This window comes from Lepisosteus platostomus, chromosome 5, assembly GCF_059453375.1.
Source record: "Lepisosteus platostomus isolate fLepPlt1 chromosome 5, fLepPlt1.hap1, whole genome shotgun sequence".
Lineage (NCBI taxonomy): Eukaryota > Metazoa > Chordata > Actinopteri > Semionotiformes > Lepisosteidae > Lepisosteus > Lepisosteus platostomus.
In genome coordinates this window covers 69,693,986-69,718,803 of record NC_142615.1, presented here as the reverse complement: position 1 = coordinate 69,718,803, position 24,818 = coordinate 69,693,986, and the positions used below count along the sequence as shown (strand labels likewise).

The following is a 24,818-nucleotide window of genomic DNA, read 5'->3' as shown; positions in this document are numbered from 1 at the left end:
TTTTGGTCTGATTGATTTGTATTTGGGAGCTTTTCATAGAGATTTTCAAAGTATGTTTGCCAGATTGTCCCATTTTGGATGGCCAATTCTTCTGGTTTTGATTTGTTTAAGTTGTTCCACTTCTCCCAGAAACAGTTCTGATTTAGTGACTCCTCAATTTCTGCAAGTTGTTTGTCTATGTATTTGTTTCTTTTCTTTTTCAGCGTGTGTTTGTAAAGTTTTACCATGTCACAGTACCTGAGTCGCAGATCTGTGTTGTGTGGTTGTCTGTGTTTTTCATTTGAGACTTTTCGTAGTGCATTTCTGATGTTTTTGCACTCCGTAACAAACCACTTTTCTTTTGCTTTTGTTTTTTGGTAGTTTTTTTATTTAGTTTTTGTGTGGCCAAGTTTATGCCTAATTTGTTGGTTTGATACGGAGTGTTTAGGAATGTGTCCATCAGTGTCTGAATTTCGTCATCACCCAGTGCAGTTTGGTATCTGTCTAGGCTGTCTGTGTCCCATCTGTATGCCTGGTTGAGGTCATACAGGTGGCTGGGCTGTGTCAGTGTGTCTCTGTGCTGGTGTGCTCTCTTCATGATACAGGAGGGGTCCAGGTCGGTGATGGCGTAGTCCACCACACTGCTGCCCAGAGCTGAGCTGTAGGTGAACCTGCCTAGAGAGTCCCCTCTAGTCCTGCCGTTGACGATGTACAGGCCCAGCCCTTGACAGAGCTGCAGCAGCTCGCGCCCGGTGCTGTTGACCGTGGTGTCATGGCTACACCTGAGTGAGGTGACCGGTGTGTGGTACAGAGGGGATTGTCCGAATATGTGAGTGTTTCCCTGTGTGCTGGTGTAGTCTGCCAGTGTGCCTGTTCGTGCATTGAGGTCACCACAGAGCAGCACGTTTCCCTGGCCCTGGAAGTGACCGATCTCCGTGTGGAGACTGGGGAGAATTCCCTCACTGTAGTAGGGGGATTCTGAGGGCGGGATGTAGACAGCACACAGAACCTCATTTTCTGTACAGATGGTATTTCTTTTGATTTTAAGCCAAATTCGTGACTCTTCTTTCTTTACTAATTGTATGGAGTGACTGAGCTCCGCTCTGTACCACACAATGATCCCCCCAGAGTCTCTGCCCCGGGTGATTTGGGGTTTTTTGACAGAGGGCACCATGATCTCCTTGTAGCCTGGGGGACAGTGGGTACCCAAGTCTCCCCGACACCATGTCTCCTGTAGGATCATGATGTCTGTCTCCTTTACATCCTTGATAAATTCAGGATCAGTGCTCTTCAGCCCAAATGCTGACGAGCCCAGACCCTGAATGTTCCACATACTTATCGTTAGAGATCTCATTGTTATCGTTTGAATTATCTTTGCAATTTGTTATTGTTTTCTGGATCTGTATCAAATTAGTGTCAGACATTTACATCATCAACAGAAACAAGTATTGTGCTGGGTTTTTGTCTGTCGCTGTGGGTGATGGAAGTTCAGCTCATAAGCCGGGTGCAGATGAGGTTCAGGAGCTGCCAGATTTCTCCCAGCTCCAAACCGCTCAGGACTGCTGGTCTGGCCAGGGCTGCGGCGTAGCTGTGCAGGAGGGGCTCGGTCCGGCTCTGCTGTTGTGCTGGGTGGGGAGGGGTAGTGGTTCTGGTCCGGTTCAGCTGCTGGTCTGGGTGAGGGGCATGGGGTGGGGCGCTGGTTCTGGTCCTGTTCGGTCGTTGGTCTGGGTTGAAGGGCTGTAGGGTGGTGCTGGTTCTGTTCTTTGTGGGCTGAGCTGGTCTGGGTTGGGGGTGTGGGTGCTGGGGCGTTCCTCTGGTAGTCCTCCTGTTTCTCTCTGGGGTGCTGTTTGGGTGTCTGCCCAGTGTGGTGTCTTTCAGAGTTTTTGTGAAGAGTCCAATGGTCTTTTTTTTGAGGTGTTTATGGTCGTGTAGATGCTGTGGTCCAAGGGTGGAATGATGGGCCAGGTAGACGTTTGGGAGCAGGGCGCAGCACCGTGAGATCTCGGCATTGATTTTCTGGATGGTGTGGTGCTGCTCGTCCTGTCTCGGCAGCAGGATGGAGATGACAATTCGGGTGCGAGGGAACTCCTGTATGGCCCTCTCTGCCACTCTCCTGATGGACTGGGCCACCTGCTCCCTCTGGGTCCTCAGGTCGTTGGTGCCGGTGTGGATGATGATGTGCTGAGGGGCTCCCAGTACCGACCTGGACAGCAGCTGCAGGGCCTTCTCTGTCGTCGGACACCAGAGCTTTGCTGTTTGTAATCCCGGGAAGAGCCTGTGCTCATCGATGTACCTCCCGTTGGAGTCGATGAGAAGGGCTACTTCCATGCGTCTGCCTCTGGTGTCCAGTCTGCTGGAGGGGCGCTGTGCTGCCGGGCGGGGGGCTGCTTGGGGGGGTGCAGTGTGTGAGGTGGAGGAGTTGGGTGGGGCCGGGTGTGTGTGTGGGTCACCCTGAGTGTTCGGCAAGGTGGATGTGCTTTTGGGCAGTAGAGTTGTGAGGGGATTTGGGGTGCCGGGGGGTGCAGTGGGTATGGTGTTTGCTACGGTGGGGGTACTGGGTTAGTGGGAGTTGGTGGTGGGGGTTGGAGGGGTGTCAGGTTGTGTGGAGGTGGGTGTGTCTTTGCGGGTTGGTGGTGGGTGTTGTGTGTTGTGTGTTCTGGGTCTCAGGGCTGTTCTGTTGCAGTCAGGGCTGCAGTGGGAAGTAGTGAGTTTCCTCAGCTGGTCTTTGAGAGTCTTGCTTGTCCTCTCCGCGAGCTGCAGCTCCTCTTTCAGCTCTGCTACTTCCGACTGCAGCTTACTGTTGTCCCGCAGGTTGGTGTGGGCTGTGTGTGTCCGGGTGGTGGTGTGTTTCCGTGTTGCCGAGGGCTACACTCTTGCTGGGCTGTTCTGTGGCTGAGGCTGTGTTTGTGGGCTCTGAGTCAGGTGGAGCTGAACTCTCTGGTGCTGTGGGCATCAGGCTGCTGGGTCTCTCTCCTGTTTCTGGGGGAGGTTTCTCCAGGTCGGCCTGTGTTTTAAGGTCTGTGAACTTTTCCTCGAAAAGCTCCAGAGCGGCCTCACTGCCCTGTATCATCACTGTACCATTGTGGTAGGTGTTGACGGTCAGGACAGTGTCTTCTACCTCGCTGTCGCCCCCTATGGAGATTTGCCTGCCTTTGCTGATGCCCCTTCTGGTGGTGTTTGTATAATTCTTACACACAGCTGTGTGCCAGGCATTCGGATGCTCAGTAAAAAAGAGCAGGTTGGTTTTTATGTGTTTTTCTCCTGCCTGGCAGTAGTCAGCAATGAGGGTCTCTGGGTTTCTTTCATCCAGGAGTCTTTGTACTGTTTCCTGGTCTTAACGGTTTTCACGTCCTCAGGGTACTGGAGTACTGTGCTGAGGGGGCAGGGCTGGTCCAGTGGGGCTGTGTTCTGCTCTGTACTCATCTTTCTTCTTTTAAATACAATGGGTCCAGGTGAGAAGAGCAAACAGACGGCCTGGCTCGGGCATTTTGAATACAATCAGCCCCCTGTTGCTTGGGAACAGGTTCTTCAACTTTGGCCTTTTGAGTGTAGTGGGCCCAAGTGGTATTTGGTTTAGTTTAAACTTTAAGGTAACTTTTTCTAAAGACTTTTTAAACTTTTATCTAGCAAAGCAGTTCAATTTTTTTAGAGGCCTCTTCAAAAAAGGAGAAGAAAGAACAGGGCTTACCAGGTGTTTTTCGTGTTGATGGCTGAGTTCTTGGCTTCTCTTGATGCTGCTTGTATTTTCCTTTTCCTTTTTGTTTCCTTTGGTGTACTTTTTCTTTCTTTCTTTCTTTCTTGTCTTCTTATTCTTATTTCCTTGTTTTAATTATTCCTTTTCTGTTTGTTCCTCTTCATCTCTTGAGGATTTTTCCTCAGGTCCTTTATCCTCAGGTGTAGCTGTGTCTTATAGTTGATCTTCAGTTTTTTAGATGTTTGCTTTGTTGATTTTTTTTTCCAATGGCAAATTATTTCTTTACTTCTGTAGTTTTCTTTAGTTTTGTTAGATGTTGCCTTATTCCTAGACTATTTGTTCAGTTCCAGAAAACAATAAAATCTCAAAGAAATTAGGAGCTCATCTTCTGTGCTGCCTCTCTCTCTCTCCTCTCTCTCTATCTCTCCTGCTTCTCTCTCTCTAGATCTTTCAGTCTCTCCCTCATGCTCTCTCAACAGTTTGGGTCATAAAGGCCAGTGATCTCCGTCTGTGTCACAGGACAACCATTACCTTAGGCTGGATTATCTCAATCTCCTTGCTGCTGCTGGACACTCTGTACATCGCCTGCGGTGTCAGTTTACAGCTTGAGCTCGTCTTAATGAGGGTGCTGCTGCAGTCCTGCTGCTCGGTGACCTGTGGAGGAGAGGAGAGGACAGGTGACACTGCTGGGAATGGGGGAACAAACACAGCAGGAAGTCGTGCTGGAGAAACAGATGGACAGAGACGTCCAGAGAAGTGCTAGAGAGACAGGAAGTGCTGGAGAGGTAGATGGGCAGAGAGATGGGAAGTGTTAGGAGAGACAGATAGAGACAGGAAGTACTGGGGAGGAAGACAGACAGAGAGACAGGAAGTCCCCTGTACCTGGCTAAGAAGTACGTTCCCAGGGAGCACAAACACGTTCAACTTGGGTAGCAGATCCACGCCATCCCCTGGCTGCAGGAACAGCAGCACCTGTCCCAGGATGCTGGAGTCCCACAGGCTCTTCACGAGGCCCCACAGGGACAGGCCGGCGATGGACACCCTCACATGGGTCTGTGTCACCTCCAGAGGCGACACCACCTCAAGATTACCACAGCTCACATGGGCCACCGACAGGAAGTCACTCCTGCCTGCAGGAAGACAAGAGAGTGAGGAGAACGCGCTACAGCCCGCAAGGGTTACAGCAGCTGAGCAAGACTGTTTCTCATTCGCTGTTCCGGGACTCTGATCGGTTTCGTGTGGCTCCAGAGTTACGAATCTATTAGTGTTTGTAAGTGAGGTCACATCCTGAGTGCTGCTGGTCCATGATTCTATGACACCCCAGATTGGTTCAGACGCTACCCCAGAAATTCCCTGCTTGTTCAAGGGATTCAGCCCGCTGAGCTATAATACTCCCGGGTCAGAGAAGTGGGTTTGGATCATTTTTGGTTCCGAGTGGTTAGTTATCCCAGACTCACAGCCTCAGGAGACCAGTTCATCATTATGGGTTTGTGAAGCGGCGAATGCGAGATCAACGCTTCAGAGCAGCAGCTCAGTGCTCGCCTGGGCTACAGTGCGATTAAATCATCAATCACGGCGACATTGCGGTCCTGCTGGAATGGATCACAGGCGATCAGGATCAGTAATTCGGGATCAGAACTGAAACACTGGGTTCTACAACAGAACCGATTACCTTCGTGCATTCTCAGCAGTGAGAAGATCACTGGTCACTGAATAACTCAGGGTCAGTGATGAAGCTAATTTAGTGACATGGCCTTCGGTGGCCATGAATAACTGAATTAAAGTAATGAAGCTGTTAACTGAGATTAATTAAGGGTCAGCAGCGAAGCCCTGGGATTGAGGTTCAGTAATGGATTGGAACAGATTCCAGAGGCTGGAGAGAGGGATTGAGAATTATCCTTCCACTATTGCCCAAGAAAGCAAACTGTCACCAGACTCCGTGGTAGAGGGTAGAGTCTCCTGCTGTAGCTGAGCTGAAGCTGTACTCACTGTCAATACAGAAACTGTTAACATCGCCTGAGACTCACGGCCATCGATCTCGCAGTGAGGTAGCTGCAGTTCCCTCAGCGCCCCCTGGGGGCAGCGGATGTCAAACAGGGGTCCTGCAGGAAGCTGGCCAGTGGGGGACAGGAGCCCCATGTCCCAGTGTGTGGTCTGATACTCCAGTTCACCCCCCGACGCCATCACAAACACCAGCCCAGTGACACGGCACCAGAACTGACCCGCGGACGGGCAGAGATACCTGCACAGGACAGCACACTGTCAACACACTGCACAGAGTCAGAGGACACCTCAGGACAGCACATTTTCTATACAGAGAAAGAGAGGACTGTGTGACAACAGACACAGCACTGACACTGGAGACAAGCTGAAAATGAGCTTGATGAACCAGATACCTGTAAGTTTCTTTCTTGTTCTGGATTTTTATTTCAGGTGTAAATTCAGTCACGTCACCAAGAACCTAAGAACGAGACAAGATTCCACAAATGTTTAAGACTCAGGTGCGTCTCCAGTGTGGGAGATGAGATGTCACAGGTGTGGAGGTAAACAAACACTTACTTTGGTTCTGCTAACTTCATCAGGCTCATCTCCCCCAGACAGTGAGCCCCCAGTCTCAGGTATCCCAGACAGTGAGCCCTCAGTCTCACGTGCCCCAGGTGAATATTCCTCAGCTGCTGGAACTGTTGAAAGAAAGACCTGGGCATCACAGAGTGACAGGCGTGAGTCTGTCTCAGTATCTCAGGTGCTACAAACTGTTGAATACAGCTGTCTGATCTTCTGAGAGGACCTGGGTGCTGTTTTGACACCATCATCATGATAATGGGCTCGTTATGGATCTGGTGTGATGCTGCTCACTGTGTTTAGAGTCCACTGTCTCTCGTGCTGTGCAGACATCTGGGTTCCTCTGCGTGTTCAGGATCCCTCTGTTTCCTGTATTTTAGAATATTTACTTCTTATCGAAGTCTTATCACACTGCTAGAGAAAGTGTGGATCATCCTGGATCAGAAGGGACAGGCAGTGTATCCGAGAGAACTCTCTTCCTGTTGTGAACTCATGACTCACACTGATATTCCTACAGGACCTTGATGGTCTTGTGGTTGGCAACGATAAAAACTGGCACTTATTCCTTACTGACTTTACTGAGAGGGCTAGTAATGTAGGAGAGAGAGCTGAGTCTTCACATTTTCCTTAAGAGTAACACGGAATAGTTACTTTTAAAACGCTTGTGTTACCCCTCCCCTCCAGTCTAGAAGGAAACAGGACTGTGGAGTTTTAATTTGGCCCCGACTCTGAATGTGGTTTTGACTATTAAGCAGGCATGTGACCTGACAAAGACTGATATTTCAGACTCCACCTTTTTGTGTTTGTTTTTTTCCTTCCTACTGTATCTTATAATACAGCCCACAAACAAAAGGCTGTTTGACAATCTTCCACTACACAGAAGATTTGAAACTGAGAACAGCTCCATTCATTGTTCTTCTCCCTCTGCCAAAATAATAACAATCACAGAATACCTTTACTTTGAAAGGCCTTCTTTCATTTTAAAGAAGTAAATTGTACCACTGATGATGTGTCATTCTCCTCTGTCTCTGTCTCAATCTCCTGTGTTCGTCTGTGTCTCATTCACACAGTACTACAGTACAGGCAGTGCTTCACTTATTACTTTAAATTAATATTCGACATTTATATTTAATCTGATGTTTTAATTGAGTTTTGCTTCAGGCACTCAGTGGTGCTTGAATTGAATCTCAGTAGTACTGATCAACACTTACTGGAGGGAATTTCAAAGTCTTTACTGTTCCTCCTCTTGACAGGCAGTCTGGGCTCCTCTGTCTCTTTCTCCAGCTCCTCTTCCTCCAGTGTCTTTCTCATCTTCTCCTTCAGCTCCTCTTCTCTCCTCCACTCCTCCTCCAACCTCTGTCTGAGCTCCTCTTCTCTCTCTCTCTCCCTTCTTTCATACTTCTGTCTCAGCTCCTCCGTCTCTCTCTGTCTCTCCTCCAACCTCTGTCTCAGCTCCTCTGTCTCTCTCTGTCTCTCCTCCTCCCTCTGTCTCAGCTCCTCTGTCTCTCTCTGTCTCTCCTCCTCCCTCTGTCTCAGCTCCTCTGTCTCTCTCTGTCTCTCCTCCAACCTCTGTCTCAGCTCCTCTGTCTCTCTCTGTCTCTCCTCCTCCCTCTGTCTCAGCTCCTCTATCTCTCTCTGTCTCTCCTCCAACCTCTGTCTCAGCTCCTCTGTCTCTCTCTGTCTCTCCTCCTCCCTCTGTCTCAGCTCCTCTATCTCTCTCTGTCTGTCCTCCAACCTCTGTCTCAGCTCCTCTGTCTCTCTCTGTCTCTCCTCCAACCTCTGTCTCAGCTCCTCTGTCTCTCTCTGTCTCTCCTCCTCCCTCTGTCTCAGCTCCTCTGTCTCTCTCTGTCTGTCCTCCAACCTCTGTCTCAGCTCCTCCGTCTCTCGATTTCTCTTCATCTCCCTCTGTCTCAGCTCCTCTGTCTGTCTCTGTCTCTCCTTCTCCCTCTGTCTCAGCTCCTCTGTCTGTCTCTGTTTCTTCTGTCTCAGCTCCTCTGTCTCTCGATTTCTCTTCATCTCCCTCTGTCTCAGCTCCTCTGTCTGTCTCTGTCTCTCCTTCTCCCTCTGTCTCAGCTCCTCTGTCTGTCTCTGTTTCTTCTGTCTCAGCTCCTCTGTCTCTCGATTTCTCTTCATCTCCCTCTGTCTCAGCTCCTCTGTCTGTCTCTGTCTCTCCTCCAACCTGTGTCTGAGCTCCTCTGTCTCTCTCTGTTTCTTCCGTCTCGGCTCCTCTGTCTCTCGATTTCTCTTCATCTCCCTCTGTCTCTCCTCCTCTCTCTGTCTCAGCTCCTCTGTCTCTCTCTGTCTCTCCTTCTCCCTCTGTCTCAGCTCCTCTGTCTGTCTCTGTTTCTTCCGACTCAGCTCCTCTGTCTCTCGCTGTCTCTTCTCAATCTGTCTCAGTCTAAGTGTCTTTTCTGCAGTGTTGGAGAGCAGCTCTTCTGTAAAACAAGAGTGGTGCTGCTAAATGGAACTTGAAATTGAACAGTGAAATAAAGGACTTACTTAAGTATCTCATTTGCGGAGAAGGTGAGTATTCATGCTCTGTTTGACACCATCATTCTCACTCACTGCCTCTCTCACTGCTGTTCCATCCCAGTGTCTTCGGCTCCTCTGTCTTCCACTCTTTTCTGATGCTCTGGATATGAAGAGAAGGTGTGAATGGAATAAACCTTTACCTGTTTAAATTAATGGCACACGACTTGGTCACACTTCTTTTTGGAAGTGTGACCAACGTCACGTTTTTTATACTTTGTGCCCAGTTATGAAGGTATGAAGACATTTTGAAAATGAATAGACACACCAGTAAAACTTACGGCAGGAAAATATACTGTGCGGACTTGGGGAGGACGTAGATCTTCTGCCAAACAAACAAAAAAGGAAAGTCAGCTGCCTGGATAAAGATCAGAGGGTCAGTGATGTAGGAGAGAGAGCCGTGTGTCAGTGTGTCGTACAGACAGAGGGTCAGTGACGTAGGAGAGAGAGCTGTGTGTCAGTGTGCCGTACAGACAGAGGGTCAGTGATGTAGGAGAGAGAGCTGTGTGTCAGTGTGTCGTACAGACAGAGGGTCAGTGATGTAGGAGAGAGCTGTGTGTCAGTGTGCCGTACAGAGAGAGGGTCAGTGATGTAGGAGAGAGAGCTGTGTGTCAGTGTGTCGTACAGACAGAGGGTCAGTGATGTAGGAGAGAGCTGTGTGTCAGTGTGTCGTACAGACAGAGGGTCAGTGATGTAGGAGAGAGAGCCGTGTGTCAGTGTGTCGTACAGACAGAGGGTCAGTGACGTAGGAGAGAGAGCTGTGTGTCAGTGTGCCGTACAGACAGAGGGTCAGTGATGTAGGAGAGAGAGCCGTGTGTCAGTGTGTCGTACAGACAGAGGGTCAGTGATGTAGGAGAGAGCTGTGTGTCAGTGTGCCGTACAGAGAGAGGGTCAGTGATGTAGGAGAGAGAGCTGTGTGTCAGTGTGTCGTACACACAGAGGCTCAGTGATGTAGGAGAGAGAGCTGTGTGTCAGTGTGCCGTACAGACAGAGGGTCAGTGATGTAGGAGAGAGAGAGCTGTGTGTCAGTGTGCCGTACAGACAGAGGGTCAGTGATGTAGGAGAGAGAGCTGTGTGTCAGTGTGCCGTACAGACAGAGGGTCAGTGATGTAGGAGAGAGCTGTGTGTCAGTGTGTCGTACAGACAGAGGGTCAGTGATGTAGGAGAGAGCTGTGTGTCAGTGTGTCGTACAGAGAGAGGGTCAGTGATGTAGGAGAGAGAGCTGTGTGTCAGTGTGCCGTACAGACAGAGGGTCAGTGATGTAGGAGAGAGAGCTGTGTGTCAGTGTGTCGTACAGACAGAGGGTCAGTGATGTGAGAGAGAGCTGTGTGTCAGTGTGTCGTACAGACAGAGGGTCAGTGATGTAGGAGAGAGAGCTGTGTGTCAGTGTGTCGTATAGACAGAGGGTCAGTGATGTAGGAGAGAGCCGTGTGTCAGTGTGTCGTACAGACAGAGGGTCAGTGATGTAGGAGAGAGAGCTGTGTGTCAGTGTGTCGTACAGACAGAGGGTCAGTGATGTAGGAGAGAGAGCTGTGTGTCAGTGTGCCGTACAGACAGAGGGTCAGTGATGTAGGAGAGAGAGCTGTGTGTCAGTGTGTCGTACAGACAGAGGGTCAGTGATGTAGGAGAGAGCTGTGTGTCAGTGTGCCGTACAGAGAGAGGGTCAGTGATGTAGGAGAGAGAGCTGTGTGTCAGTGTGTCGTACAGACAGAGGGTCAGTGATGTAGGAGAGAGCTGTGTGTCAGTGTGTCGTACAGACAGAGGGTCAGTGATGTAGGAGAGAGAGCCGTGTGTCAGTGTGTCGTACAGACAGAGGGTCAGTGACGTAGGAGAGAGAGCTGTGTGTCAGTGTGCCGTACAGACAGAGGGTCAGTGATGTAGGAGAGAGAGCCGTGTGTCAGTGTGTCGTACAGACAGAGGGTCAGTGATGTAGGAGAGAGCTGTGTGTCAGTGTGCCGTACAGAGAGAGGGTCAGTGATGTAGGAGAGAGAGCTGTGTGTCAGTGTGTCGTACACACAGAGGCTCAGTGATGTAGGAGAGAGAGCTGTGTGTCAGTGTGCCGTACAGACAGAGGGTCAGTGATGTAGGAGAGAGAGAGCTGTGTGTCAGTGTGCCGTACAGACAGAGGGTCAGTGATGTAGGAGAGAGAGCTGTGTGTCAGTGTGCCGTACAGACAGAGGGTCAGTGATGTAGGAGAGAGCTGTGTGTCAGTGTGTCGTACAGACAGAGGGTCAGTGATGTAGGAGAGAGCTGTGTGTCAGTGTGTCGTACAGAGAGAGGGTCAGTGATGTAGGAGAGAGAGCTGTGTGTCAGTGTGCCGTACAGACAGAGGGTCAGTGATGTAGGAGAGAGAGCTGTGTGTCAGTGTGTCGTACAGACAGAGGGTCAGTGATGTGAGAGAGAGCTGTGTGTCAGTGTGTCGTACAGACAGAGGGTCAGTGATGTAGGAGAGAGAGCTGTGTGTCAGTGTGTCGTATAGACAGAGGGTCAGTGATGTAGGAGAGAGCCGTGTGTCAGTGTGTCGTACAGACAGAGGGTCAGTGATGTAGGAGAGAGAGCTGTGTGTCAGTGTGTCGTACAGACAGAGGGTCAGTGATGTAGGAGAGAGAGCTGTGTGTCAGTGTGTCGTACAGACAGAGGGTCAGTGATGTAGGAGAGAGAGCTGTGTGTCAGTGTGTCGTACAGAGAGAGGGTCAGTGATCTCATAGATCCCAATACAGACTCACTATTCTATCAGATATCTTCTCACCTCCTCTGTGCCATCACCTCTAAAACCTTCTTATCAATCTCATAGTAACAGTCACTCTTTCCTGCCACCATGTCCTCTATCTTCTCCAGCAGCTCTGTGACCTGAGTGCAGTCGCTCCTGTTCTTGTTGTTGAGAACATGATACCTGTTCCCACACTTCTCCACCAGACACTGGAGCTCCTCTCTGTGTCTGGTTATACAAGGGGGCAGTATGACCGTATAGAGACTTGAGTCGTTTCACATCCTTGACCCAATCAATTCAATCAAAACACAAAACCATCATTCTTAACAGTTAAAGCAATGAAAAGCAGTTTGCAAGTAATGATATTTGCAAATAAAAACTGCAGCATGACTACAATGACTGTAGACTCAATGATAATTAAAGATACTGTCTGACAGTATATGTACAGGTTGCTCTGTCCAGATGAGTCTCTAGTCATGTGACTCCTGAAATTTCCACACTGACAACACTCCTTCCCTCACCTTTGCATCACATTGACAAACACAACTAGACAAACATCTTCCATGAGTATCTGTGTGTCACTAGTTTGGTTTAGTTCAGCCCTATGGCTAGGAATGAATTCAGATCAGAAACCCTATTTCCACACATTCCTTTGAACAACTTGTTATTACAATTACATTAGCATTTAAATAGCTTTTTTAGTTACACTTTTGCCACAAACATTAACAACTACTTGAAACTTTGTTTTCCTAAAAGCATAACTTGTAGCAACATCCACTGTGAAATTCAGTTAAATTACTATAAGATCTAGAAAGGTTTGAGTGTGAGGATGTTCTAATTTACACACTCGCTGTTTACAGGCAAGAGCTGGTAAGAACTATGTTTTTGACCCTGTTTAATATCTCTGTAAGTTAACTGACTGTACTGAGCTGTGACCCCATATCAGAGAGAGAACATGAACTCACTCTTGGGAAGCAGTTGGGGTCCCACTGTCTTCTGCAGTAGTTTCTCTATCCTCTGTCTCTCCTTTATTCCCACAGTCCTGAACTTCTCTTCCATCTCCTGTAAATTCATTTCCTCAGCCTCATAGTAACAGTCACTCTTTCCTGCCACCATGTCCTCTATCTTCTCCAGCAGCTCTGTGACCTGAGTGCGGTCGTCCCTGTGCCTGATGTTGAGAACATGATACCTGTTCCCACACTTCTCCACCAGACACTGGAGCTCCTGTCCTCCTCTCTCAATGTACAGCTCAATGGTTTTGTCTCCCAGGCTGTCCCACCAGGTGAACAGCACTATTGTGTGTCTCCAGACTCTCTCACTGAGAAGCTCCAGATGTTCCTTCACTGATATCCAGTCTGTGTCTGAGTCCAGATTAATCACCAGGAGGAGAGCGTGGGGTCCTGGGGGACACAGAGACACAATCTTCACAACCTCCTGTCTGATCTGCTGTGGATCATTCCCCATCAGCCACACATCCCAGTCTGGAGTGTCGACCACAGTGATCTGCCTCCCAGCTACTTCACCCTGTCTCTTCTCACACTCCTCAGTTATTTTCTCAGTCTCAAACTCCTCTCTGTCCAGGATGGTGTTTCCTGCTGAGCTCTTCCCAGACACTCTCTCCTCCAGCAGCACGATCCTGATCTCTGAGAGACGCTGTGGTGCCTCATGGGAATAAGTCTGCCTCTCCTGTGTTCCTGTAGCTGGGACTCTCACCCCTGTCAGAGAGGAAGAGCACAGTTAGAGCCAGGACACTCCTGACCTCTCAGCTGCACAGATCAATTCCACTCAATCAGAAAGTACCGCCCAGTCCCTCACCTCCACAAGGGGGCAGTATGACTGTATAGAGACTTGAGTCCTTTCACATCCTTGACCCAATCAATTCAGTCAAAACACAAAACCATCATTCTGAAAGTTCCACTGTGAAAAACAGTTTTCAGTTAATGGTAATGTCAATAAAATTGTAACGTGTCTAAAATGACTGTAGACTCAGTGATAATTTAAGATACTGGCTGACAGTAAAAATACAGAAGACAGTTGATCAGTCCAGATAAGTCTAGTCATGTAATTTCTGAAATTTCCATACTGACACATTGACTCCTTCCCTCACCTTTAACCTTTTACACACTGACAAACACTACTAGACAAACATCTTCCATGAGTATCTGTCACTTTTTAAGTTTAGGAGTTCAGCCATCTGGTAAGGAGTGAACTCATAACACAAACCCTACTTACACTCATTTTTATGAGAAATTAGTTCTTATAATTAGATTAGAATGTATAAAGAGCTGTTAGATATGCTTATACCATATAAATCAACATCAAAGAACCTTTGTTTTTCTAAAAGCATTACGTGTAGCAACAATCACTGTGGAAAAAAAAGGTAAATTGCTGTGAGGTCTGGAATAGTTTGTGGACAAGGATGTTCAAATTTACACACTCGCTGTTTACAGGTAAGAACTGTGTTTTTTGACCATTTAATAGCTCTGTAGTGAACTGTACTGAGCTGTGACCCCTATCAGAGAGAGAACATGAACTCACTCTTGGGAAGCAGTTGGGGTCCCAGTGTCTTCTGCAGTAGTTTCTCTATCCTCTGTCTCTCCTTTATTCCCACAGTCCTGAACTTCTCTTCCATCTCCTGTAAATTCATTTCCTCAGCCTCATAGTAACAGTCACTCTTTCCTGCCACCATGTCCTCTATCTTCTCCAGCAGCTCTGTGACCTGAGTGCGGTCGCCCCTGTGCCTGATGTTGAGAACATGATACCTGTTCCCACACTTCTCCACCAGATACTGGAGCTCCTTCCCTCCTCTCTCAATGTGCTGCTCAATGGTTGTGTCTCTCAGTCTGTACCTCAAGGTGAACAGCAGTATTGTGTGTCTCCACACTCTCTCACTGAGAAGCTCCAGATATTCCTTCACTGATATCCAGTCTGCGTATGAGTCCAGATTAATCACCAGGAGGAGAGCGTGGGGTCCTGGGGGACACAGAGACACACTGGGTTTAATCATCCTTTTAATCCACTCTAGAGTGGTCTGTACAGGAGAGTTCTCTTTAAAGAGTATGGAGTCGAACTGGAGAGAGGAGAACCAGTCTGGAGTGTTGACCACAGTGATCTGCCTCCCAGCTACTTCGCCCTGTCTCTTCTCACACTCCTCAGTTCTTTTCTTAGTCTCAAACTCCTCTCTGCCCAGGATGGTGTTTCCTGCTGAACTCTTCCCAGACACTCTCTCCTCCAGCAGCACGATCCTGATCTCTGAGAGACGCTGTGGTGCCTCATGGGAATCAGTCTGCCTCTCCTGTGTTCCTGCAGCTGGGACTCTCACCCCTGTCAGAGAGGAAGAGCACAGTTAGAGCCAGGACACTCCTGACCTCTCAGCTGCACAGATCAATTCCACTCAATCAGAAAGTACCGCCCAGTCCCTCACCTCCACAAGGGGGCAGTATGACTGTATAGAGACTTGAGTCCTTTCACATCCTTGACCCAATCAATTCAGTCAAAACACAAAACCATCATTCTGAAAGTTCCACTGTGAAAAACAGTTTTCAGTTAATGGTAATGTCAATAAAATTGTAACGTGTCTAAAATGACTGTAGACTCAGTGATAATTTAAGATACTGGCTGACAGTAAAAATACAGAAGACAGTTGATCAGTCCAGATAAGTCTAGTCATGTAATTTCTGAAATTTCCATACTGACACATTGACTCCTTCCCTCACCTTTAACCTTTTACACACTGACAAACACTACTAGACAAACATCTTCCATGAGTATCTGTCACTTTTTAAGTTTAGGAGTTCAGCCATCTGGTAAGGAGTGAACTCATAACACAAACCCTACTTACACTCATTTTTATGAGAAATTAGTTCTTATAATTAGATTAGAATGTATAAAGAGCTGTTAGATATGCTTATACCATATAAATCAACATCAAAGAACCTTTGTTTTTCTAAAAGCATTACGTGTAGCAACAATCACTGTGGAAAAAAAAGGTAAATTGCTGTGAGGTCTGGAATAGTTTGTGGACAAGGATGTTCAAATTTACACACTCGCTGTTTACAGGTAAGAACTGTGTTTTTTGACCATTTAATAGCTCTGTAGTGAACTGTACTGAGCTGTGACCCCTATCAGAGAGAGAACATGAACTCACTCTTGGGAAGCCGTTGGGGTCCCACTGTCTTCTGCAGTAGTTTCTCTATCCTCTGTCTCCTCCTTATTCCCACAGTCCTGAACTTCTCTTCCATCTCCTGTAAATTCATTTCCTCAGCCTCATAGTAACAGTCACTCTTTCCTGCCACCATGTCCTCTATCTTCTCCAGCAGCTCTGTGACCTGAGTGCGGTCGTCCCTGTGCCTGATGTTGAGAACATGATACCTGTTCCCACACTTCTCCACCAGCCACTGGAGCTCCTCTCCTCCTCTCTCAATGTGCTGCTCAATGGTTGTTTGTGTCAGTCTGTACCTCAAGGTGAACAGCAGTATTGTGTGTCTCCAGACTCTCTCACTGAGAAGCTCCAGATATTCCTTCACTGATCTCCAGTCTGTGTCTGAGTCCAGATTAATCACCAGGAGGAGAGCGTGGGGTCCTGGGGGACACAGAGACACACTGGGTTTAATCTTCCTTTTAATCCACTCTAGAGTGGTCTGTACAGGAGACTTCTCTTTAAAGCGTATGGAGTAGAACTGGAGAGAGGAGCACCAGTCTGGAGTGTCGACCACAGTGATCTGCCTCCCAGCTACTTCTCCCTGTCTCTTCTCACACTCCTCAGTTCTTTTCTCTGTCTCAAACTCCTCTCTGCCCAGGATGGTGTTTCCTGCTGAGCTCTTCCCAGACCCTCTCTCCTCCAGCAGCACGATCCTGATCTCTGAGAGACGCTGTGGTGCCTCATGGGAATCAGTCTGCCTCTCCTGTGTTCCTGCAGCTGGGACTCTCACCCCTGTCAGAGAGGAAGAGCACAGTTAGGGATGGGACACTCCTGACCTCTCAGCTGCACAGATCAATTCCACTCAATCAGAAAGTACCGCCCAGTCCCTCACCTCCACAAGGGGGCAGTATGACTGTATAGAGACTTGAGTCCTTTCACATCCTTGACCCAATCAATTCAGTCAAAACACAAAACCATCATTCTGAAAGTTCCACTGTGAAAAACAGTTTTCAGTTAATGGTAATGTCAATAAAATTGTAACGTGTCTAAAATGACTGTAGACTCAGTGATAATTTAAGATACTGGCTGACAGTAAAAAATACAGAAGACAGTTGATCAGTCCAGATAAGTCTAGTCATGTAATTTCTGAAATTTCCACACTGACACATTGACTCCTTCCCTCACCTTTAACCTTTTACACACTGACAAACACTACTAGACAAACATCTTCCATGAGTATCTGTCACTTTTTAAGTTTAGGAGTTCAGCCATCTGGTAAGGAGTGAACTCATAACACAAACCCTACTTACACTCATTTTTATGAGAAATTAGTTCTTATAATTAGATTAGAATGTATAAAGAGCTGTTAGATATGCTTATACCATATAAATCAACATCAAAGAACCTTTGTTTTTCTAAAAGCATTACGTGTAGCAACAATCACTGTGGAAAAAAAAGGTAAATTGCTGTGAGGTCTGGAATAGTTTGTGGACAAGGATGTTCAAATTTACACACTCGCTGTTTACAGGTAAGAACTGTGTTTTTTGACCATTTAATAGCTCTGTAGTTAACTGACTGTACTGAGCTGTGACCCCTATCAGAGAGAGAACATGAACTCACTCTTGGGAAGCAGTTGGGGTCCCAGTGTCTTCTGCAGTAGTTTCTCTATCCTCTGTCTCTGCTTTATTCCCACAGTCCTGAACTTCTCTTCCATCTCCTGTAAATTCATTTCCTCAGCCTCATAGTAACAGTCACTCTTTCCTGCCACCATGTCCTCTATCTTCTCCAGCAGCTCTGTGACCTGAGTGCGGTTGTCCCTGGGCCTGATGTTGAGAACATGATACCTGTTCCCACACTTCTCCACCAGACACTGGAGCTCCTGTCCTCCTCTCTCAATGTACAACTCAATGGTTTTGTCTCCCAGGCTGTCCCACCAGGTGAACAGCACTATTGTGTGTATGTTCCTTCACTGATATCCAGTCTGTGTCTGAGTCCAGATTAATCACCAGGAGGAGAGCGTGGGGTCCTGGGGGACACAGAGACACACTGGGTTTAATCATCCTTTTAATCCACTCTAGAGTGGTCTGAACAGGAGAGTTCTCTTTAAAGCGTATGGAGTGGAACTGGAGAGAGGAGCAACAGTCTGGAGTGTTGACCACAGTGATCTTCCTCCCAGCTACTTCACCCTGTCTCTTCTCACACTCCTCAGTTCTTTTCTCAGTGTGAAACTCCCATCTGTCCAGGATGGTGGTTCCTGCTGCACTCTTCTCAAATCTTCTCTCCCCCAGCAGGACGATCCTGATCTCTGAGAGACGCTGTGGTGCCTCATGGGAATCAGCCTGTCCCTCCTGTGTTCCTGCAGCTGGGACTCTCACCCCTGTCAGAGAGGAAGAGCACAGTTAGAGCCAGGACACTCCTGAGCTCTCAGCTGCACAGATCAATTCCACTCAGTGGTCAGAAAGTATCACCCCTCACCTCCACAAGGGGGCAGTATGACCTTGTCCTTGATCCAATCAATTGTTTCTCTCCAAACTCAAGGAATCGGGTACTCAGCTGAGATACTGTGATTCACAGAAAAAAAACGTGGAGTTGTGGGAGAACAAAACTTAAATTTACTGCAATACTAGAGGCAAATAATATTTTTTGTTGAAATGGTCAGTTAATAAGTCATAAAAGCAGGAAAAATGCAAAGTCCGTACTTTTTGCAAGGAAACCCAGACTGGACCAGTGATCTCTGGACTGGAGGGGTACAGTGTGACCCAGACTGGACCAGTGATCTCTGGACTGTGGGGGTTTCTCTTTCTTCCTCTGTGCTCTTACAGTGATATTATGTTGTATGTTCCTGTACTGCTCATTGATATCATTGATAATCATTAACCCACAACTAACCTACAGTAGGTATTCTACGGTGAATTTTACAATTGTTGGGTATTCTTTTGGCTGAAGGAACCCCTCAGACCTCAGCAAACATCCTCTCTGCTTTGAAGCTAGAAGTGTTTACTCTCCCAAGTGTCAGAAACTTTATCTAAAGTCTAAGAGACATCTGTATCTGGAGTCTGTTGACTCTCAACATGAGGACCACAGAATAATAATAATTATAATAATTGCTTACACTTATATAGCGCTTTTCTGGACACTCCACTCAAAGCGCTTTACAGGTAATGGGGATCCCCTCCACCACCACCAGTGTGCAGCCCCACCTGGATGATGTGATGGCAGCCATAGTGCACCAGAACGCTCACCACACATCAGCTATCAGTGGGGAGGAGAGCAGAGTAATGAAGCCAATTCATAGATGGGGGTTATTAGGAGGCCATGATTGGTAAGGGCCAATGGGAAATTTGGTCAGGACACCAGGGTAACACCCCTACTCTTCTCGAGAGACACCCTGGGATTTTTAATGACCACAGAGAGTTAGGACCTAGGTTTTACGTCTCATCCGAAGAACAGCTCCTGTTTAAAGTCCAGTGTCCCCCTCACTATACTGGGGCATTAGGAATTGGCAATGCCAGGAAAGTGGGCCATCATGAGGCTGTAAAATCAGAATCAATCAATCAGAGACATAGCCAGTGTGTGCCATAGTGTGTCAAAATCAACTGTTTGGTACACTGTTAAGAAGCAAGAACGCACTGGTGAGCTCAGCAATAGCAAACGATGTGGTAGACCACGGGAGACCACAGTAGTGGATGACCGAAGAATACTTTCCATCGTGAAGAAAAAACCCTGTTCGACCGCTGAACAGATCAGGAACACTCTCCAGGATGTAGGCATGGATGTGTCCAAGACGACCATAAAGAGAAGAATACACCAGCATAACAGAGGGTTCACCACAAGATGCAAACCACTGCTAAGCTTTAAGAATAGGAAGGCCAGGTTACAGTTTGCTAAAATGTATAATACAGCCTGTAGAGATCTGGGACAAAGCCTTATGGACAGATGAGATGAAGATGAACGTGTACCAGAGTGAAGGAAATACAAAAGTGTGGAGAAAAAATGGAGCTGCTCACGATCCAAAGCAGACCGCCTCATCTGTGGAACATGGTGGAGGTGGTGTCCTGGATTGGGCATGTGTGGCTGCCAGTGGACCTGGCTCACTTGTCTTTATTGATGATGTGACTGCAGACGGCAGCAGCAGGATGAATTCTGAAGTGTACAGAAGCAGCTTATCTGCTCAGGTCCAACCAAATGCTTCAAAACTCATTGGATGGCTCTTCACCTTGCAGCAGGACAGTGACCCCTGCTAAAGCAACTATGGAGTTTTTCAGGGCCAAAAAGTGGGATGCTCTGGACTGGCCAAGTCAATCGCCCGACCTGAATCCCACTGAGGCTGCATTTCACTTACTGAAGACACGACAGAAAGCACAAAGCCCCCAAAACAAGCAGGAACTGAAAATGGCTGCATTACAGGCCTGGCAGAGCATCAGCAGGAAAGATACCCAGCTTCAGCCAGTCATCGACTGCAAAGGATTTGCAAACAAGCCAAATTTTATTTAAGATCATGTTAAAGTCCAATTACTTTTGGTCTCCTGAAATGGGGGGACGATGTATAAAAAGGGCTGTGATTCCCGTATGGTTCACCCAATAAAGACGTCAAAGCCCTCGAATGAAAGCTGACATTCTGCACTTTAACCTCGTAGGTTGTTTTATTTCAACTCCAATGTGCTGGAGTACAGAGCCGAAACAGCAAAAATTGTGTCACTGTCCAAATACTTAACGGACCGCACTGTAACTCCGAGAGTAGCCGAAAGCAATTTGTTTTGTCGGGTTGGGTGTGGGCTGTAGGCTCTCTGTGAGACCTCAAGCAGAGCTTTGCGCTGAATTTCAGCTCTGCGGTACAATTTCCTGAGTAACTGAAAGTAACTGTGAAAGTACACTCTAGTCTGCAGCGCGAGATTAACAGAGATCAGTAATCCTGCTGGCTGGAGACAGGGAGCAGGGAGACAGCGGAGCTGTTCAGGAGTGAGAGTCACTTACCAGGATTCGGGGAGGAAAGCAAAAAGGAGGACATGATTTCTCTCGGCCTCTCGTTCCTGCTTCTCTCTCGGTCTCTGTGTTTCCCTCCAGTCTCTCTGACTCCTCCCTCCCTCCACCCACTACAGGAAACTCAACACCACTGTGAGTCATGGAGTAGCTTGAGTTACACAGGTAGGCTTGAATGAGAGAACAGTCCGTGTCACAGAGATCCAGGAAATAACTCTGCATTGCTTATGAGATGAATTATTGGACACAGTAGTGTTCTGTACCAAAAATGGAAAAGGAGCAGAGAACAAGCCTGTCAGATTCTAACTCTAGAGTCCAGAGATCAGTGGTCCAGTCTGGGTCACACTGTACCCCTCCAGTCCAGAGATCACTGGTCCAGTCTGGGTCACACTGTACCCCTACATCGTACAGTTCAGCGCACACACACATCTGACACACACGCCTAAACTAGATACAGTAGATAGCGGCAGATACAGCCGCTTTTACCTCAGGATCCGACAACCACTTCCCTCAGTTTTTATAAGATCCGCCTCTGGCTAAATTCAGTCACAGCTGAAGCTGAACCTCAGGAGAGAAAGCATATATGGACACATTGACGGTGATGGAGCCTGCTAATGGCTTTTACATGCTGAACTGTAATCATCGCGCCTGCTTGATCACAAAGGCTTTTCCTCCCCCTGTACTTACCCTAAATGGTGAATGTTTACACTAGACTCCTGATGACGAAGGTTTCTATTTCCTTCAGTTACATCAAAGACAGGAGGGAGGAGGAGGGGTGGGGACGTATATTTAAGTTCTGTAGGACCATATCCACTTGGAGCTGCAATCAGTACTAGAACTATTATGGTGCTTATTGTAGTTCCTTGTATGCATACAATAAAGCTTGGCTGGACGAACGAACACTTCAGGCTCGAATTTCTTGGTTTCTACAACGGTCATATTTTCACCACTGTGAATGTTATCAGAGCTTCATGTAGGTCGAGTGGTATATAAAGGCAGCACTGATGGAACAAATATCACCACAGTCTGGTGCTTGTTCATTTATTTCCAGAACAGATTCCTCTGTCATCTTGCATACTAGATACACATACATCAGTATCTTGTAAACATTAATAATAATAATTCTTATCATCATTATTATTATTATTATTTATCTGGACGCTCACCATCAAAGTGCTTTTTGCAGGTAACGGGGGATCCCACCACCGCCACCAGTGTGCAGCTCTTTACAGGTCCTGGGGATCCCACTACCGCCACCAGTGTGCAGCCCCACCTGGATGATGCTCCAGTCCTCTCCCCACACACCAGCTCTCAGTGGGGAGGAGAGGAGAGTGATGAAGCCAGTTCAGAGAGGGAGGTTATTAGGAGGCCATGATGGGTAAAGACCAGGGGGGTAATTTGACCAGGACACAGGGGTAACACCTCTACTCTTCTCAAGAGTCACCCTGGGATTGTTAATGACCACAGAGAGTCAGGACCTCGGTTCTACAGTATAGTTAGAGAACATAAACATTATCCAGTATCTGACTGGACTCAGACTCATAACCGCTGGCTTCAATTTAATAAAAAGTCAAGATACTACCTCACGAACCTGGAGCCTGAAATAACAAATCACGTAAAAAAATAATGATGCGTTCGAACACTGGAGACCTCCTCGTCTCAGGAAGGGGCTGCAGTGCTGCCACTAGGGGCCGCCAAAGACGCACCTGAAACAGTCATACAGCTGCTACAGTTTGTTCAAGTTCAAGTTTATTGTCATTACACTCATATACATGGTATATGGTATAACGAAATACAATTGTGTAGCAAAAGAAAGACAGAGACAATAGGCAGTGTGCAAAAAACAACAACAGACGATGTGGAAAAAAAAACAACAGGCAATGTGCAAAAAACAACAACAGGCAATGTGCAAAACAACAAAAAGGTAACAGGTTATGTGCAAAAATATGCATCAAAAGAATGAAATAAAGGGATAGAAATGATGGGGAGTGAGCTTTTGACGTATGGTAGAGGTAGATTTTCAATGTGTGTTTGGGTTTTTGGTAAGAAAGAAGGCACTGTGAGGTTCAGATCATAGGTGAGAGGTGAGGAGAGAGTGAGAGAGGCTGGGAGTTTAACAGTTTGATAGTGCAGGGGTAAAAACTGTCTCTGAGTCTGGTAGTTCAGGCCCGAATGCTCCGGTACCGTTTTCCAGATGGTAGCAGATCATACAGTCTGTAGCTGGGGTGTGTGGGGTCTTTGATGATGCTTAGAGCTTTCCTCAAGCACCGTCTGTCATAAATGTCCTGGATAGATGGGAGGGTAACTCCAGTGATGGACTGGGCAGTTTTCACCACCCGCTGTAGGGCTCTGCGGTCAGCAGCACTGCAGTTGCCATACCACAGTGTCAGTGTGCTTTCTGTAGTGCATCTGTAAAAGGCAGTGAGGATCTGGGGACATATCTCAGCCTTCTTCAACCGTCTTAGGAAGTACAGGCGCTGTGGCGCTTTCTTGATCAGACAGGTGGTGTTGAGAGACCATGTGAGGTCCTCGGTGATATGGACACCAAGGAATTTAAAGTTACTGACCCTTTCCACTTCAGTCCCCTTGATGTGGATAGGGGCATGTCCGGTTTGCAGCTTCCTGAAATCAACGATCAGCTCCTTGGTTTTGCTGACGTTGAGGGTGAGGTTGTTGTCATCACACCACGTTGTAAGGGGATTGACCTCCTCCCTGTAGGCCCTCTCATCATTGTCTGTGATCAGACCAACAACTGTGGTGTCATCGGCAAACTTGATGATGGAGTTGGTGTTGTGTTTGGCCTTACAGTCGCGGGTATAGAGGGAGTCGAGCAATGGACTAAGCACACACCCCTGGGGGACCCCAGTGTTCAGAGTTAGTGTGCCGGAGATGGGGTTTCCAAGCCTGACAGCCTGAGGTCTCCCTGTCAGAAAGTCCCGAATCCAGTTGCAGAGGGTGGTGTTGAGACCCAGCGCACTGAGTTTCTTGACTAGTTTCTCTGGGATGATGGTGTTACAAGCTGAGCTAGTCGATGAATAGTAGTCCTGTGTATGTGTTCTTTTTGTCCAGATGGGATAGGGCAGTGTGTGTGGCAATGGAGATTGCGTCATCTGTGGATCTGTTGGACCGGTAGGCAAACTGGTACGGGTCCACTGTGTTTGGGATGGTGTCCTTAATGTGCCCCATGACCAGCCTCTCGAAGCACTTCATGATGACAGGTGTTAGTGCCACCGGGCGGTAGTCATTAAGACATGTCACTGGGGTTTCCTTTGGTATTGGGATGATGGTGGTTGTCTTGAAGCAGGTGGGGACTACGGCTTGGGCCAGAGACATGTTGAAAATGTCTGTGAACACCCCCGCCAGCCGATGGGCACGGGCTCTGAGGACGCGACTGGGTTTGCCGTCGGGTCCTGCAGCCTTGCGCGTGTTCACTTTTAGCAGAGATCTCCTCACCTCTTCTACAGACAGTGAGAGCAGCTGGTCAGCTGCGGAGGGTGCAGTTCTGATGCAGTTCTGATTGTCACAGAGCACTGTGCTCTGCAGACTGTTAAAATCTCTGCATCTGAAGGGCTGTGAGGATACAGCACAGGATCTCCTGGGTGAGAAGTTCTGATATTGTTAATTACAATAATCCGGACGAGAGCACAGACAGCGCCCCTCCCCTCAGACAGCGGCTCCACCCCAGGAACAGACCAATTACACCTCAACAAACGCCTCCAGAAAGTGAAAGTGACAGATTTCACAGGTGAAGATGACTTATCACTGAGCTCACCCATAAAACTTTTATATCAAAGAAGGAAGGAGGCACTTCTGAAAGAATCTGGAGAGAGATAGAGCAGCCCATCCTGTTGGTCACCCGCAAACCTGTTCTTTCTTCAACACCCTGAAAGGCAGGTAAGCGATCAATTATTCAGTTATTTTAATCAATTAACTGAACTGTGGGAGGGAGGATGTTATGATTTTGTTCCAGATCATCTCTAAAATGCCTGACTTTTGTGAGTGTCAAAGGAGTTCTGATGATTTTAATGACCTTTGAAACCTACTGGATGGGTCTCTCCGGGGGCAGAGCTGGAGACCTCCGAGTGATCGACATTGCCGAAAGGGGTCCTAAACGGTCTTCTCTGCATCTGTGGTCGTTCCTCTAAGGAGCCTGCGCTTTTGTCTCCTGAGCCACTGTCGCCCTGTTTCTCTCTTTCGGAGCTCGGTTAAAATGTCTTTCCACA

The 24,818-nt window shown here is 47.7% G+C and overlaps 1 protein-coding gene across 1 annotated transcript in view; it reads right to left on the bottom strand.

The window, feature by feature from the left end:
- LOC148671962 (uncharacterized) overlaps window positions 1–24,818 on the bottom strand; it is a 360,178-nt gene that overhangs the window by 4,264 nt on the left and 331,096 nt on the right. Inside the window, exons 5-16 of the mRNA XM_088632708.1 lie at window positions 17,236–17,416; window positions 15,622–16,407; window positions 14,013–14,798; window positions 12,440–13,189; window positions 9,046–9,089; window positions 8,801–8,867; window positions 7,447–8,670; window positions 6,233–6,354; window positions 6,070–6,134; window positions 5,701–5,915; window positions 4,556–4,803; window positions 4,205–4,327 (exon numbers count right to left, since the gene is read on the bottom strand). Coding sequence (XP_088488834.1) covers window positions 4,205–4,327; window positions 4,556–4,803; window positions 5,701–5,915; window positions 6,070–6,134; window positions 6,233–6,354; window positions 7,447–8,670; window positions 8,801–8,867; window positions 9,046–9,089; window positions 12,440–13,189; window positions 14,013–14,798; window positions 15,622–16,407; window positions 17,236–17,416 — 4,611 coding nt within the window. The remainder of the gene's footprint in view (window positions 1–4,204; window positions 4,328–4,555; window positions 4,804–5,700; window positions 5,916–6,069; window positions 6,135–6,232; window positions 6,355–7,446; window positions 8,671–8,800; window positions 8,868–9,045; window positions 9,090–12,439; window positions 13,190–14,012; window positions 14,799–15,621; window positions 16,408–17,235; window positions 17,417–24,818) is intronic.